At 45.0% G+C, this 17,736-nt stretch overlaps 1 protein-coding gene across 1 annotated transcript in view; it reads right to left on the bottom strand.

The window, feature by feature from the left end:
* Nucleotides 1-3,512: 3,512 nt before the first annotated feature.
* Nucleotides 3,513-17,736, bottom strand: part of Zmpste24 (zinc metallopeptidase STE24) — a 39,607-nt gene continuing 25,383 nt past the window's right edge. Inside the window, exons 8-10 of the mRNA XM_050161297.1 lie at nt 11,406-11,510; nt 8,095-8,238; nt 3,513-5,398 (exon numbers count right to left, since the gene is read on the bottom strand). Of these exons, the coding sequence (XP_050017254.1) occupies nt 5,174-5,398; nt 8,095-8,238; nt 11,406-11,510 (474 nt within the window). The 3' untranslated portion in view covers nt 3,513-5,173. The remainder of the gene's footprint in view (nt 5,399-8,094; nt 8,239-11,405; nt 11,511-17,736) is intronic.

Raw genomic sequence — 17,736 nt, 5'->3', positions numbered from 1 at the left:
TATCAGGCAAGTGCTCTACCCACTGAGCGACATCCCCAGCCATACACTCACACCCCCTGGCCTGTCTCAGTGGCCCCTGTGTGCTAGCTCTGGAGCAGGAGCTTGGGGTGGGAGATTGGAAGACTTGGTTGTTGCCTTCCAGGAGCTCCTGTGAGGAAAAAAAAGACATGGGTCTTGATGAAGCGCTAAGGGACACTGGCTCAGATCTCTGGTCTGGCTACCCTGGTCACTGTTCTCTTGGCCAGCCGGCAGCTTTTGATATTAGATGGTGTCTTAGTCAGGGTTAGTATTGCTGTGCTGAAACACCATGACCAGAGCAACCTGGGAAGGGAAGAGTTTGTTTGGCTTATGCTTCCACATCACAGTTCACCATCAAAGAAAGTCAGGACAGGAATCAACACAGCAGGAACCTGGAGGCAGGAGCTGAAGCAAAGGCCACGAAGAGGGCTGCTTCCTGGTTGGCTAGTCATCATATCTCCACACCTCCCCCCTGCACATTCCCCTACTCTCCACCCTCCACTGCATGGCTTGCTCAGTCTGTTTTCTTATAGAACTGGGGAGGGGATGGCTCCACCCACAATGGGCTGGGCCTTCCCACATCAATCACTAGTAAAGAAAATGCCCTACAATGGAGACATTTTCTCAACTGAGGCTCCATCCTCTCTGATGACTCTAGCTTGTGTCAAGTTGACAACACAGATGGCTAAATGTTTTGTTTCACTATCAATCTGGGTATGTGTTGTCCCCAAAGGAAGCACTCTGCATCCTGGTCCCTCCTGGAGGCACACAGCATTGTAGCCCAAGGCCAAGCACCTGCTGAATCCTGCCCTCCCTCTCCTCTTCACTCAATACACAGTTACCATTAGGGACTTAGTAGTTCCTTAACCACAAGCTGGGGTCAGCCAGGAGGGATTAGGTGTGGCAGAACAAAGGGCCAGCGAGGTGGTTTTATCTTTAGTGCTTTGGCCAATCTGTTATGGCACCCTGGCCTCCACAGAGAGGCCCTGGTATGTGGCTACCAGGGAGTCCTTGAAATAGAAGAACCAGGGTCTGGTGAAGCGAGTTGCCCTGGCCCTGAGCAGGTGCTCATAGCCTCAGGGACATGGTGGTGGCAGTGACTCTGATGCTGGATCCCATACTTGGTCTGGTGCCTGGAACCTTGGGCTTAGAGACTAAGCCTTACTCCTTGATGTGTCTTCATGTGCTGGCTTAGGAGCCCTTTCCTGGTCCTCTCTGTGACTTAACAAGACAGGACACTGGATGGTTTCAATGACAATAGGGAAGCTGATGGTTCACAAACTGTACCCAGCCACACCTCATTTCTGTGAGGGGAGCATTTGAAAGGGCCAAAGGGGTCTAATTCCTAAGGACCAGTGGCCTGTGCCTTCTGCAACTTCCTGGTGGGAGGGTTTCACTCTGATCACGAGTGTGACCTGCGAGTCTCCCATATGCCCCTCAGACTGCGTCCTGTGCTCTGGTCCCAGTCCATCCTACTCCAGCCATACTTCCTGGGCTGTTTAAGCATGCTATTCCCGTGGCTGGGAAGGCTGGTCCACCAAATAGCCTTACCCCAGCACCTTTCTTCACCCTTGGCTCAAAAGTCACCTCAATCCTTCCCGGCATTTTCTCCTTAGTGCTTGAGTTTGACTAAGACATCAGAATATAAACCCCACGAAGGAAGGCACTTGGCTGCTCTGGTTCACTGCTCTGTTTTCCAGCACACGGTGCCTGGCACATAGCAGGTGATTAATATTCATTAAATAAATGAAAAATATATTCAGGACACAAAGGAACAAGACTCTAATCATCAAACTAGGAATGAAGGGACTTGGATTCAACCTCTGTGTGGCTGTGTGCTCTGGCGGCCCAAGATTCCCTCTGCACTAAGAGCAGGACCCTGTCCTCTCATGACTCCTCATGTACCCCCTCAAAATGATGTGGGGGTACGGCAATAGAGCACTTGCCTAGCATGAGATTTGATCCCCAGTAACTCTCTCTCTCTCTCTCTCTCTCTCTCTCTCTCTCTCTCTCTCTCTCTCTCTCTCTCACACACACACACACACACACACACACACACACACACACTCAAATGACATTTAACAGAAATGACACTGCAGCTAGCTGGTTCGGCTGTCCCCAGAGATTGCGCATGATTCCTCCAGGTCGCACCTTGCGGCGCTTCCCCAACTACCACTCCATGGGACACCAAGATTACCTGCCACAGGGTGAGAAGATCCCACCAACTGTCAGCTTCTAATGGAAAGCAGGGCAATCCTGTAAAGCTAAGTCACACCACGCCCTAAGCCTTCACATCCAAAGCTTCCTACCAAGTAAAAGTTTAAAGCCAGGTGTGGTAGCACACACCTTTAATCTCAGCACTCAATGGGCAGAGGGAGGCAGAGCTCTGTGAGTTCAAGGCCAGCCTGGTGGTCTACAGCGTGAGTTCTGGGACAGCTAGAGAAACCCTGTCTTGATCCCAGGACTGTGTGCACCCTAGGCGAGCACTCTAACTGAGCCACACCCCCAGCCGCCAAAGTCCAATAAAATCCTCCCTGTTCATCTCCTAATCCCTCCAGCACTCACCCTTCCCACCTTCTGACTTTCTGGTGTTGCTCATATTTCTAGGCCTTTATACCTATAGTTCCCTTTTCATAAAATGCCTCCAGTATCCTGTAAAAGACCAATTATAGTTTTACCTACACACACACACATACACACACGCGCGCGCACGGCGCGCGCTCTAAAGTCTAACTTCTAAATTAGTCATAGTGAGAGATTAATAGTAACTAATAGAACAGTTATGACAATACATTTTATCTAAGGTCTGGACTGTGGCTCAATTGACAGAGTGCTTCGACTCTGGGTTCAAACTCCAGCAACACACAAACACGGTGGCACCCGTAATTCCAGCACTCAGGAGGTGGAAGTCAAGAAGGTCAAGTTCAAGGTCATCCTCAACTACACAGCAGGCTTGAGGTCTGCCTTGATTAGGAGACTGTATCTCAAGAAGTTTCTCTTTAACAACTTGACAAATGTTAGTATTTCTGCAATGGGCAGAAAGAAAAACTACAGGAGAGAGGGGCTAGGGCATCTTGCTCACTGTTACCTAGACTTGAGGATCAGAGGTGAGCTCTGCGGCCCAGACAGGGCAGTTGTCTGTTCACTGGTATAGGCAATGCTGATTTCTTGGGCTTTAGAAGACATGGGTATCTCCTGATTGATCTGGATAAGAGAGAGGTCCAGAGGGTGGCCGGAACAGTAAAAAGCAAGCCCAAGACAATCTGAGGTTGCAGCAATGAAGAAGAAATAACTCCAAAGCTGCTTCTGAGGGAATGCCAGCAAGAACTGGCGACGTGTGTGCTGGAAAGAACAGGAGGCGGCCATGGATGGCACCAGTGGCACTCAGGCTCAGGGCTGTTCACGGGACCCACGACAGCACCGTGCCTGTAGGCGACCAACACACCTGGGAAACATGACGCACAGATCACAACACAAAACCCAACACCAGGACGTAAATCTGCATTGGCAATTTTTAATGTCTCACTTGTGCAGAACCGAAATGTGTATTTAAAGGCACGGGAGGAAGGAAAGGCAATTCTCTGAGCGTGAAGTCATAGGAAAGAATGCTGGAGAGAAACCTTGGGCCGCTCTGCTTAGCTGTAGGAATCAGACAATGCGGGGCTGAACTGGAGCTCGGAGGCCATGATGGTCCGTGTGAAGTCCTCGTGTGGTCATCCCGGCTGTGGAGAAATGCCCAGGAGGTGTGCACCACGGTGAGCGGAGTGGCAGGAGCAGCATGGTTCACACTCGGGACACAGACAGACAGACGTCTGAAGTGGTCAAGCACACACCTTTACCACTGGAGATCTTTCATGATGCTGTCTCTAAAAGGAAACATCTGCCTGCCTACCAAGAATTATAATTCAAAAAATGGAATCTGGTATAATTATAACTTGTGAATAAAAAAAATACGAAAACGAAAGCAGACATCTGTCCTCGAAAGACAGGAAACTTCTTTCCTGTAATAGAGAATCATGTCTAGTTCCCCCTTATGTCTTTTCAAATGTCATCTCTTTTTCTCATCTCCTGCCACATTTAACACTGGGAAATGTGTACAGTACAGCGACGTCTGTTAGTGAAAGGGTGTGTGTACTATTCTCTGCTGGGGAAAGACGGGAAAAAGCTAGTTTACCTCTAACAAGGCCAGGTGGGAGGAAGAGTTAAGAATTGAGACCAACCTTCTCTTCTCTCTCTTTCAGACAGGGTCTCACTACAGAGCCCTGACTGGCCTCTGCCTCAAGTGCTGGGATTAGAGGTAAGTGCTATCAAGCCTGGCTCAAAATTAAGACTTTCTCAAAAGTGAACCCAAACTCAATGATTTAAAAGATTTCTAATTTCAAGTACTATTAATGCCTAAGCTGGGTGTGGTGGCTCACACCTGCAACCCCAGCATTTGGAAGCCAGAGAAAGGAGGAAGATTAAGTCTGGGGTCAACAGGGGCTAGAGTGAGACCTTATCTCAAAAAGTTAAGGAAGAGAGGAAGGGAAGGAGAAAGGAAGAAAGAGAAGGAGGAAGGAGGGAGACGTGGGGAGGGAAGAAGAAGGAGGGGATTCTCGATTGGCATGTGGCCAGAAAGGACAGAAAGCTGGGCCTGCAGCAGCACAGCACAGACTAACAACATCTATTTCAGTAACATTAGCCTCACTAAGTTTTACTTTTTTTTCTTATTTAAAACACTGATTGGCCAGGTTAAATCAGAACAGCATGAAGGTAAACACAAATTGCATGTAGGTACAAGCACAATGATTTGGGACCACAATTTCTGTCTCGCAGAAAGTTAGTGTCCCCCTTTAAACACATAACCCGAAAACCCTCTATGCAGATTCACATAATGAGGAAATAAACGAGTTGTGCACTGCCTTAAATAATTGTACAAATTGGTGCTACACCAGATGTTAGATAAGACTATGCTTTAAAAATATTAAACCTCAATTTATTATCCAGTGTTTTAAGAAATGGATTATTAAAATCATTTTTGAAATGAGATTGTAAATGTATTTAAATCTGGACTTTTATGTACTTAATCATTTTTCTTAAAAAATTAAAAACATCAAGAGCTGGAACATGCTGCCAGGACAGAAATAAGTGGAAGTGTGTCCAGTCGCTGAGTGGCTCAGTCTTGTTTTTTGTCTTTCAAAGCCTGAAGCCTCTCTAGCAGTGGGGGGTGTGAGTAGTGCCACGTTGAAAACAGCCAGTCAGAAACGGGGAACCCCAGGTTATCTTTGTTCAGCTTGATCAAAGCAGAATATAAGTCTTTAGCCATCCCAAGTTTCTTGGCAAAAGCATCGGCCTGAAACTCAAATCTGCGGCTCAGGACTGTCAGGCAGAAAGACAGAACCTGCAGGAAAAAAGAAAAGGTTTAGCCGCCTGGCACCTTTATTGACAGGGAAGTCTTCATGAGCCAGGCTGTGGAGGAAGGCTGGTCAGGATATGAGAAAGGCAAGCCAAACCTACTACGAGACTATGACTTAAGGATTCAAGGATGGGTTGGGTTGTCAAACTGAGCTTCCCCCAGCCCAAGCAAACAGACCAGAAATACATACATCTTTATTACAATGGAGCTCTTGAGAATGTGCTGAGTCCCAGGCTTCACCCTTGAAGAACGTCTCAACTTCTACTGTACAGGTCAGTAGGTGAAGCCCAGAGGGCCACAGGGCTGGGAGGTTAGTGCTTAACTAAGGGTGACTCAAAGCCAGCGCAGCCCGGTGTTCCCTGTCAGTTCTGTGCTCATGTCCTGTCCCTAATATACCTGTTTCCTTGTTTCTCTGCGGCAGGGTTTTACATAACCCAGGCTGCCCCCACATCCCAGTGCTAGGATTACAGGAATCCACTACTACACCCGGATGTTCTTTTTCAAATATTCATTTTGTGCTTGTGTTTTGCCTAGTGCCCAAAGAGGTCAGACGGGGGCTTCAAGATCCCTTTGAACTGGAATTATGGATGGCTGAGTCATCACGTGGGTGCTGGGAACTGAACCCAGGTCCTCTGCAAGGGTAGCAAGTGCTCTTAACTCTCTAGCCCCACAGAGGATCATAATCGTCTTAATCATTTATCTATCTTTAGTACGTCTTCACTGAGATTATTCTCAAACATATGATAGAACCTCTGACAATAGTTTCAAATTTTGTTGGTTTTTTTTTTTTATTTATTTTTTTCTTGCTTCTTTTGAGACAGGGTTTCTCTGTGGTTTTGGAGCCTGTCCTGGAACTAGCTCTTGCAGACCAGGCTGGTCTCGAACTCAGAGATCCGCCTGCCTCTGCCTCCCAAGTGCTGGGATTAAAGGCATGTGCCACCACCGCCTGGCGTCAAATTTTGTTTTGTTAACAAAATTTGGTCTATGTAGCTGGCTTCACACTCATGCTCCTCCCCCTTCAGCTTTCTGAGTCAAAACTGAATGTTATGGAAAATTATTAATATTATTTTAACTGTGTAAAGGTGTTACATTGTTTCTGCTGCCTTTGTTAATGATGCAAAGATGCATCACATTTGTTTGATCAAATAAAATTAACCTGGGGATCAGGAAGTGGTAGGGGGAACCATGTGTAGCTGAGGCTCTTAACTGGGGGCTGAGCAGAAGGTCACCCCGTTTTTCAGGAGACTTGAGCGAGAAGAGGTTAGCTACTTGCTATTCAGCCTCTGAGCTAGCAAGATTTTACCTCAAAAAAAAAAGTGGCTATGACAATATCTCCAGAGTAAGTTTAAGTTCACAGTTATTTTTTAAAAGATTTATTTATTATGTATACAACATTCCTTCCATGCATGTATGCTTGCATGCCAGAAGAGGGCACCAGATCTCATTACAGATGGCTGTGAACCACCATGTGGTTGCTGGGAATTGAACTCAGGACCTCTGGAAGAGCAGTCAGTGCTCTTAACCTCTGAGCCATCTCTCCAAGTTCACAGTTTTTAAAGCCCATTAAGAAAGGGAAATTTTTTATGAAAAAATATAAAATCTGAGGGATTAAAAAGTCTTTGCAATTGCACTTGGGAAACAGAGGCAGGTAGATCTCTGAGTTGGAGGCCAGGCTGGTCTACAGAGTGAGCTCTAGGACAGCCAGGGCTACACAGAGAAATTTAATGCCTAGGGCTAGAGAGATGGCCCAGCATTTAACAGATGTGCTGATCTTCCGGGGGACCCAGGCTGGATTCCCAGCAACAATGTCAGACAGCTTACAGCTCCAGGAGCATCCACCAACTCTGGCCTCTGCTGGCACCTGCACTCACACGCCCGTGCCACAAACATCACACACATAGTTAAAAATAATAAAAGTAAATCTTAGAAACAAAAACAACAGTTTAATGTCTATAATTTGGAAATAATAAATACATGTTCTCTCAAAATTTATATAGCTTGTGTGGACACTTTACAGCTATTTCTCTCCATTTTTCTTTCATGGCATGCCCCACCCCCACCCTGAATGCTTTCCTAAGTGGAGAACTAGAATTCACCTAGTTGGTTTGATAACCTCTACCCTAGGACCCATCTCAAGGATGCATGGAGGTTCCTCAAGATCACTGATATTTCCTGGCTTCATCTGGAAGCCTTACCAAAGGCCATGAGATTCTGCTCTGAAGTGCAGAATCTGCTGGTGATGGCTTTCTAACCTCACTTGTGATTTCGTGGGCCCTGGAGGGGACCCTAAAGTTCCTGTGAACAATCAAAGGAACACTTTCACATAGCTCCTTCCAGTCTAGCTGCCTCCTCCTCAGTTCCCATCCGTTTTGTCCTCTCACACAGGTGTTCACACCCACGCTGCGAACACACGGCCTAGGACACGGCATAGCAGGTGACCTCCAGTTACTGGAGCTCGGAGAGATACATATTAATGCTTCCACTGCTAAGCTCCAATTCTGTACTTCACTATTTAGACTTGGACTTCTCTGCTGCTTTTATACTGCCCGGTATACTTTATAATATACAGTGAGGAACTAGAAGCTTCTATGGCTTTGTTGATAGATTTTCACACTACCCTAAAGAATTCAGATTTGAAACAGGCAAAAACATATGTAGTAATTTTAAAAAGCATACATTACCTCATTGTAGGGTGAGAAAATAAACTGAAAGATGATCAAGAGTCCAATCAGAGTAGGTTGGCTGTCATAAAAACCAAAGGCAGCGAAAAGTATCTTTTGACCAATTAACACAGCAAACAAGAAGAAACACAGGAAAGAATTTATCTAGAAAAGAGGACATAATACTACTGGTTACTATGCTGCTAAGCAGGCTGTGTGCATTGTCTTAATCAATGATTGATGGGAGAGGGCTTATCTCACTGTGGGTGGTGCCACTCTTGGGCAGGTGGTCCTGGGCTGTAGGCTGAGTAAGCCATGAAGAGCAAGCCACCCCCCTATGGTACCTAATGCTGTGTAGCCCTGGCTACAGGAACTAGCTTTGTAGACCAGGCTGGCTTTGAACTCAGAGATCCGCCTGCCTCTGCCTCCCGAGTGCTGGGATTAAAGGTGTGCGTGGCCGCGATGAAGAGAACTTTAGATAGAACCTCTAACTGGCTACGGAGGGGACGGAGATGAAAATACACGCTAGTTTGCTGACAGTGGGCAGATGATAGTTTGGTTGGATGACCAGGGGCCTCGGAACATACTAGAGTGAGGCTAGCCTGCTTCCACAGTTACTCTAGGATTTCCCAATGTGTCCTCAGGGACCAGCCCACTGCCTTGTGAGTAGGGTTGATCCCACCACACCCATCCCTTTACAGAGGGGCAGTGATTTTCCTTACAGATCAAGCACTGAGTTAGAATTAGAATCTGGCTTTATTTAAGCCCTACGTGCTGTGTTTGTACAGCATAGCTTCAAGCTAAGGAATTAAGTTTCGACTACCGACTTGTGGCAGCAGGAAAACCAGGCTCACCAGTCTTCCTACAGACATCTGCACAGCTCAGAACCCACTGGTTCTGGAACAGAGAGCCATGCAAGACTCAGTGAAGCATGGCATGATGGGAAAAGCCTGTAACTCTAATGCTTGGGAGGCAGGATGATTACAAGTTGAAATCTCATCCTACAGAATGAGATTTTATCTTAAAACACACACACACACACAAACACACACGATCGGTTAAGGCTGTATGTACTCAGAACCAGCCAACACAGACAGCTAACTGCTATTTCAGCCAGAGCTTGAGAACATCTTCACTTCATTTGGAACAACGGTTTTCAACCTTCCTAATGTTGTGACCCTTTCCTACAGCTCGTGTTGTGGTGACCCCCAATCATAAAATTATTTTCATTGCTACTTCATAATTTTGTTACCAATATGAATTGTTATGTAAATGTCTGTATTTTCTGATAGTCTGTCTTTCTTTCTTTCTTTCTTTCTTTCTTTCTTTCTTTCTTTCTTTCTTTCTTTCTTTCTTTCTTTATTATGTATGCAATATTCTGTCTGTGTGTGTGTCTGCAGGCCAGAAGAGGGTACCAGATCTCATTACAGATGGTTGTGAGCCACCATGTGGTTGCTGGGAATTGAACTCAGAACCTATGGAAGAGCAGGCAATGGTCTTAACCACTGAGCCATCTTTCCAGCTCCCTTTTCTGATAGTCTTAGGTGACCCCTGTGAAAGGGTCGCTCAACCCTAGAGCGGTTGTGATCCACAAGTTGAGAACCACTAGTTTAGAGGAACTAGCAACACCCTGAGGAGGAGTGGTTACTGGAATTGCTTTCTGCAATTTTTGGTGAATATATAATTACTCTGAAATGAGGAAAGGCTTGAGTTGACTTTGGTTTGGTGCTGTTTCCTGGGAGACAGGATGTGCCAGTTGATCTTCATCAACCTGACACAAACCCGGCATATCTGGGAAGAGGAACCTCCCGTGAGAAAGTGATCCCACCAGATGGCCTGGAGGTAAACCTGTAGGGCATTTTCTTTTCTTTTTTTTTATTATATTTTTTAAAGATTTATTTATTATGTATATAACATTCTTCCTCGATGTATGCCCGCACGCCAGAGGAGGGCACCAGATCTCAGTACAGATGGTTGTGAGCCACCATGTGGTTGCTGGGAATTGAACTCAGGACCTCTGGAAGAGCAGCCAGTGCTCTTAACCACTGAGCCATCTCTCCAGCCCAGGGCATTCTCTTGATTGATGACTGATATGGGAGGCTGGGGGCATCTGCACTCAAGTACACATACTCACTGCAGACACACATCCCTATGCATGATCACCATGAAAATAAATCTTTTTAAAAAATAGATTCTTCTAAAATACCTTTTAAAAGTAGAAATACAGTATCTGTATTTTACATGTATGATTTATTTATTTTTGTATAGCGTGTATGAGGTTTTGTGGCAGCATGCAGACAAGCATGTGGGGGTCAGGACAACCTGCAGGAGTCAGTTCTCTCCCACCACTGGGTGGGTCCAGGAATCAATCGAGCACTGTTCCTTGAGGGCATGTACCTTTACATACTGAACATCTCATCAACCTTAGGAAAGCATTTTAATGTCCACCCTCACAGCTCATGTATCTGAGCAACTCTGGAAGCGACAGCAATGATGAACACTAGTATGTATTTAACATGCTCCCACCATGCTCAGTACACTTCCAAACTCTGCCAGTACATGAATACATTTAATTCCTAACCAGCCCTATGCTGTATTATTCAACGAAGAGATGGAGGCAGAGACAAATTAAGGAATTGCCTCAGGTCTCACATATAAACTTGGAATCATAATGAGAAGTCAGGCAGCTTGGCCTCAAAACTGAGATCCTCCTGCCTCAGCAGCCTCTTGAATGGTAGGATTACAAGTCTGTGCCATCACTCCTGGCTTGACAAATGCCTTGCCCCCATTACTATACAATGTCTCAGGTCTGTTACACTTTATTTTCTTACTTAGCTTTTCTTTTTAAGATCAAGTCTCAATGTGTAGCTCAATTTGGCCTGGAAGCTGCTACATAGCTCAGGACAGCATTTGCCTTCTAAAAATTTTAATTTATTTGTTTTGTTTATCAGACGTGTGTATACAAGAAAGAGCACATGCCACATTGCAAGTGTGGAGGTCAGAGGACAACTTGAGGAAGCTGGTTCTCTCTTCCACCGTGTGAGTCTTGGGGTTAAACTTAGGCTTGACAGCAAGCACCTTTAACTGCAAAGCATTTCACCAGCCCCTTGAGCATAGCTCTTTCCGCCTAGGAGTCCTGAGTGCCTTAGATTACAGTCACTCTGCCATACTAACTCTGCCTTTATAACAAGGCACATGTGAGCCAGAGTGCAGGTGCTCAGCTGGAACCCCAGAGCCAGAGCGTGGGAGTGAAAGCAGGTGGAGCTCAGTTCAAGGTCATCTCTGGTTGAAACCCGACTCAAAAAAAAAACCAACCATAACTCTGAACTTACCTGACTAATAATGATATTTTTTATTGTGTGTCCCAACTTCCAGTGTCCCAGTTCATGGCCAAGTACAGCCAGCACCTCCTCATTTTTACATCCTTGTTTCTTATTCTGAATCAAAAAGAGAGAAAATAACCTATTAATAACCTTTAATTCGTTTCTATCTTTAGCCTTGATCCAGTAATGTCCCTTCATTAATTATAACGTAAATAACATTTCAGTACAGAACTTTGTTTAACACGACATTTCACTACATGTACCCCAAAGACAGAACTATAAACAAAACAGCACCCAACTAAACTAAGGAAGAACAAAAAAATTGGAAAAGCATAAATCTTTATCAGTAAGTAAAGAGTTAATAAGTCATAATGAAACCATTTGATTGCCACATCATAAACCCATTAGCCACTTCATCCTCAAGTTTGCTCTGAAGTGGAAACTCCTTACGATGAGCATGAGCAAGTAACTGTCATGCACACAGTCACCGGGAACGCTGCCGGGAAGCGCAGTGTCAGGAGCAGTCAACCGCATATGACAGACTGCAGTGACCTGACTGCTTGACATCCTTCCTATTCTCCAAATGTCTACAAATATGCACATCTCAGTTATGACTTAAAAATATACCAGTAACAGCTGTTTAAAAATAGATTCTCAGGGCTAGGTGATACAAAGCCTGTTGCCTAATACGCAGAAGGCCCTGGTTCTAATCCCCAGCACTACCAAAAATCAGAAAAATAAAAACTGATTTAGGTTATAAGATAATGCAAGGAACACAGGAGAAACAGTGAAGGGTGAAACCAGGAATGTGGGGCAGGAAAGTGGAGCGGCAAATAGCAGCACATTAAGCAGACAAAGCTGAGTCCCAAGGCAGCAGTGAAACGTACGGAGAGGGATCTGACTATACTGGTGAACTTTCAAAGGACATGGAGAACAACACCAAGCACCCCTGGAGCTGGAAAGAGGAAGCAGGCTAGAATGAGACCCAAGAGACCAGAGAAATGGCTCAGTGGGCAAAGTTGCTTATGTCAACAAACATACAATTACGAAAAGTTGGCTCAACATATAAAGGTGCCCGCTACCAAGGCTGATGGCCTGAGCCTGATCCTTAGGACTCATATGGTAGGAGAGGATCGAATCCTGAAAGTGGTTCCTTGACCGCCACATGTATGTCCAGGCACATGGACACCCCACCCCTATATGTCACACATACAACAATAACTGAACTCAGTTAAAAAAAAAAAAACAGAAATCTAACATTCAAGTAACATGATCTCTGAAAACAGAAACAAAAAGGAGCAGCTGGTGTGTGTGTGTGTATACACGTAAGTGTGCGTGTGTGTGAGTGTACTAGGACAGACAAATGCAAATCTTCACCAGGCCCGTGCTCCATAAAAACCTCAGGGTCCTTCAAAATTAAATTTAACGCGATAGGCTGGAGAGATGGCTGCTCTTCCCGAGGACTGGGGTTCCATGTCTGGCACCCCCATGGTAGCTCACAACTGTCTGCAATTCCAGTTCCAGAGGAACTAACTGATGCCATCTTCTGGCATCCTCAGGCACCTGGCATGCATGTGGTGCACATATAGACATGCAGGTCAAACACACACACATATAGTTAAAAAAAAGTGATAAATTATAGTGAAAATCACCAAATACTTCAGAAAACAAGTCACAGTAAGTGGGACATAATAAAGAGCAGCATTAGAGCCATAAGAATTGGTACAATGGGATTATCAGATTCAGAATACAAATAAGCATGTGCTGTACAAATAGGGAAACAGTGGGGACAGTGGTGCAGCCTTTAATCCCAGCACTTGGGCAGCAGAGGCAGGCAGATCTCTTGAGTTTGAAGCCAGCCTGGTCCACAAAGTGAGTTCCACGACAGCTAGGACTGTTACACAGAGAAACCCTGTCTTGAAAAACAAAAGAACAGTAGAGGCTTGGAATAGTGGTGCATGCCTTTAATCATAACATTTGGTAGACAGAGGCAGAAAAGCAGATGGACCAATGTGAGTTTGAGGCCAGCCTGGTCTACATAGGGAGTTTCAGGACAGCCAGGGCTACGTAGAGACCCCATCTCAAAAACAAAACAAAAACAAAGACATGATAGTGTAATAAAGAACACAGCTGGGCTGAGAATATATGCCTTGCACGTGTTGTTCACCTTGGTTCACTTCCCAGCATGGGATGGGGTCAGGATGACATCACAGCATGGGTGGGGGGTCACACTCAAAGCCTGCAAATAGAAGGGTGATTTGCCACGAAAGGAGGCGCAATGATTCGCAGCAAAATGTTAGAAAGAACTGCATTTTCTTTCCTTCCACATTAATGTCACATGAAAGAATATAGACAAATACCACACCATGTATATAGCACACTCCTTCCCATAAAACTCAGACCTTATCTAATCTACATGGGAGTAGAAAAAGACAAGATCTCCTGAGTACATTGGGAGCATGGAGATCATGGGAGAGGGCAGAAGGGGAGGGGAGCAGAGAAAAATATATAGCTCAATAAAAAGAAAAAAAAAGAAAAAATTAGATCACGGCTCTTATATCTGTTTACACAACTACAAAAAGCCAGTTATCTGTATGCATGCATACATATGAATGTCAAATAAAAATATACTTTAATTATTTGAAAAAATAAAAAATAAAACTCAGACCTCATTTGATCTTTAACAACACTGCACTGGCAACAAGAGGAACATCTTTACTTTAGAGATAAAGAAAAGGAAGCTGAGAAGTCAATGTGTTGGAGTGGGAGGCACTCTAACCTCTGCACTTGAGAGCCCAGGAGGTCAAGGTCCAGCCTAGGTTTCATGAGATCCTGTCTCAAAACAAAACAAAACAAAACAAAAAAACCCTCTTCAATCTGATAAACCCATCTGCACCGTTCACATACCCTCTTTTCAGAAACCTGCCTGCCTATTAGAATCTGCAGTTATATCTCAATTTCAAGATGGGTACAGTTAGGGACGCACCTCCCAGACTGGAGACTGAAGTCGAGGATCAAGAGTTGAGGCCAACTGGGCTGTATCAGATTCTACCTCAACAGAACAAAGAAAACCCCAAACCTCCAATTTTCAAAAGCCACTCTACTTCGGCTATTGAAGGGGTATCTCATACACCTCAGCATGTCCCAAACTACGGGCTCCTTGGCACGTCTACTCACAGGTTTGTTAGGGTGGAATGAGGTCTAAGTACCATGACAAATACTGTATATATACAGTAGCTGATGAAATAAAAGCAGGTTCTTCAAGATGCCAGCAGAGGGCAGCAAGCCCCTTCACCACACTTCAAGGGCGCTCAGCATTTGTTCTTTGACTTTGCACTGCTGAGGACTGAATGCAGGCCCATGGCGTGCTAGGCAGGTATTCTACCAACTGGGTTTGTATCCAGATAAAAACTGTTTTCAAAGATACTAACGGCCCGCATTCTCCTTACATCGTCACAATCCCTCGCTAGTGTGGAAATGACCGTCATATACCCTGCCCTGGACACCCCTAAGCGGGCTCTCTGCTGAACCTGTAGGCCTCTCAGGTGAACTCTCACTGAGCTGCCCTTTCTCACCTTCAGTTCTCCTTCCAATGAAATAACCTTAAGCCCTGTCCCAGCTTTGACTCTATGGCAATGGTTAAACCTAAGTGGGTAATTCCACCTAAAGGAAACATGAAAGGCCAACTGTGGTAGTTCATACCTATGTTGTCAACACTCAAGCCTGAAGCAGGAAGGTCCCAAATTTGACCCAACCTAACCTGAACATGTAAGTTCCAACGTCTTCTGGGTATGTGTGGGGTGTGTGCATAGGCATTTGGCAGGCAGAAAAGGCACAGGAATGCGCAGGAATGCACCTTAGCCTTGAGACAGGGTCTCTCACTGAACTGGAAGTTTTGTTTTGGCTGCCAGTGAGCACTTCGGGTCTGCCTGTCTCTATACCTCCATGTGTAGCTGTTTATATGGGTGCCAGGAATTCAAATTCAGGTTCTCAAGTTTGTAGAAAAAAATGCTCTTACCCACTGGGATATCTTTCCAGCCGTACAAGATTTTGACTTAAAAAAAAAAAAAAAGGCTGGAGTATTAGCGCAACAATTAAAAACAAGAGCATTTGTTCTCTTGCAGAAGGTTCAGGTTTGATTTCCAACCCCCACATGGTGTCTCAGAATCACCCATAACCCCAGTTCCAGGATATCTGTCTAATATCCTCTTCTTACCTCCACCAAACATGTACGTGGTGCACATTCATCCACGCAGGCACATACATGAACACACACACAAATGAATAAATCTGATAGAACACAGATAATTTAGGAGTTAGGAGTGCTTTCTGCTCTTCCAGAGAATCTGGGTTTGGTTCCCAACACCCACGTGAGGTGGCTCAGGACTGCCTCTAACTCCAGCTCCGGACACACCCTTTCTGGCCTCCTCTGACACCTGCACACACATGTACTTACCCACACACTCAGAGCCACAGAGACTTCATGGTACTTTTCCATCTCCTCTCACAGCTCTAGAAGGCTTTACTCCAACATTTCCCAGTCGTGAGAGATCCTGCACCATTCTGACTCCGCTCCACTCCCACCCAAGAATATCTAATAATATCTGGGAGCCATTTTGGTTGTAATAAGTGAGTGTGTCACTGGTCTCTAGTGGGGACAGGCCATTGATGCTGACAAACATCACAAGAGACTATCCAGTCCAGGAGTGCCAAGGTTGAGAAATCTACCACCCTCTCTTCTGCCTCCAGGATTAGACATTCGGAAACCTTAACTTATTTGCTCAGTTATGCAGCTGGTAAGGGAATAGAGATCTAACTAAAATCATCTCACAGGACACCAAACCAAGGGCACATGGCACCCACATATAAATACTGGAGACTGTTTCTGAAGATTACTATTTCTTGCTATCCCCCTCATCCATTTGTTTTTAGTACTTTAAATCTTCCTAGTCAGCATTAGCTGACCTCATCCAGCAATGCTTTTAGACTCTCAGGAGTTTTCTTGGGACTGGGCGCATGACACACACTTTTTTTGGGGGGGGAGGGGGGTGTTTTAAGACTCCTTTTAATTCCAGTACTTGAGAGGTAGAGGCAGGTGATCTCCGAGCCAACCTGGTCTACATAGTGAGTCCCAGGACACCAAGGGCTATGTACCTTGTCTCAAAAACAAACAACAAAACAGGACAAGCTTTCTTGGACCAGTGAGATGGTAAAGGTGTTTGACAGTAAGTCTGGAGACCCAAGTTTGATCCCTGGAACATGAAAAGGTGGGAGGAGAGAAGTGCTTCCACAAATTGCTCTCCGATCCCTAGACACGAGCCATGGCATGTACATATCACTCACACAACTGCACACATACGCACAAAATAAAAAGGAAGAGAAATGCCTTCTCATCTACTCGTTTGTATCTTGTATCTTCAGCTTCCCAGAACCAGAGCAAAGGATGCTTGTCTGACCACCCCCTCACACTGTACATTTATAAAGATTAGACTTCAAAAACAGTTTTCCAATTTTGAGACAGTACCTTATATATGCCAGGCTGACCTTGAACTTCTGACCCTCCTGTCTTTGCCTCCTGAGTACTGGGACTGTAGGTGTGAGCCATCGTGTCTGGTTTACTTGGTGCTTTGCATTGAATTTAGGCTTTATGTGTGCAAGGCAAGTACTTTATCAACTGACCCACATCCCCAGCCCCTACTTTTTGTTGTTGTTCTTCTTCTTGTTGTTGTTTTTTTGAAACAGCATTTCTTCACATAGTCAACCTCGGCTGTCCTGGAACTTTCTCTATAAACCAGGCTGACCTTTAACACCCGGAGTACTGGGATTCTAAGAGTGCAACACCACCACCCAGCTCTTCTGTCTATTTTTGACAGTTCTGTCACTCACTCTGTAGACCAGTCTAAGCTTCAAACCACTTGCCTCTGCCTCCTGGGTGCTGGGATTAAAGGCATGAACTATCAACCCAGACTACTTTTGTATTTAATGCCAAGCAAAGCAGTTCAGTACAGAGCACATATTTCATGAATAAATCTTAAAAACAAAAAAACTGATTCAATTATATAATGCACCCAAGGAACCTCAGTGACTAAATGACAGACTAGGTCAACTCTGTCCACTGCAAAGTAAAGCCTAGTAACTGCTATGTCTCAATTACACCAAAAAGTAAATGTTCATCTTATTTTGCCTGCAGAAATTCTTTGATCATAAACATAAAAGGAATATGGGCCAATGAAATGGCTCATCAGATAAAGGTGACGCTCAACAGACCCTCAGATCTTAGTACAACTGACTCCATGATAGAAGTACCATTCAGGCCATAAAACTCAGCATGTAGGCAGCA

This window comes from Alexandromys fortis, unplaced genomic scaffold (assembly GCF_014885135.2).
Source record: "Alexandromys fortis isolate MF-2015 unplaced genomic scaffold, M_Fortis_MF-2015_v1.1 scaffold_122, whole genome shotgun sequence".
NCBI classification, from domain to species: Eukaryota; Metazoa; Chordata; class Mammalia; order Rodentia; family Cricetidae; genus Alexandromys; species Alexandromys fortis.
The sequence above is the reverse complement of the archived record's forward strand: the minus strand, read 5'-3'. Positions and strand labels throughout refer to the sequence as shown.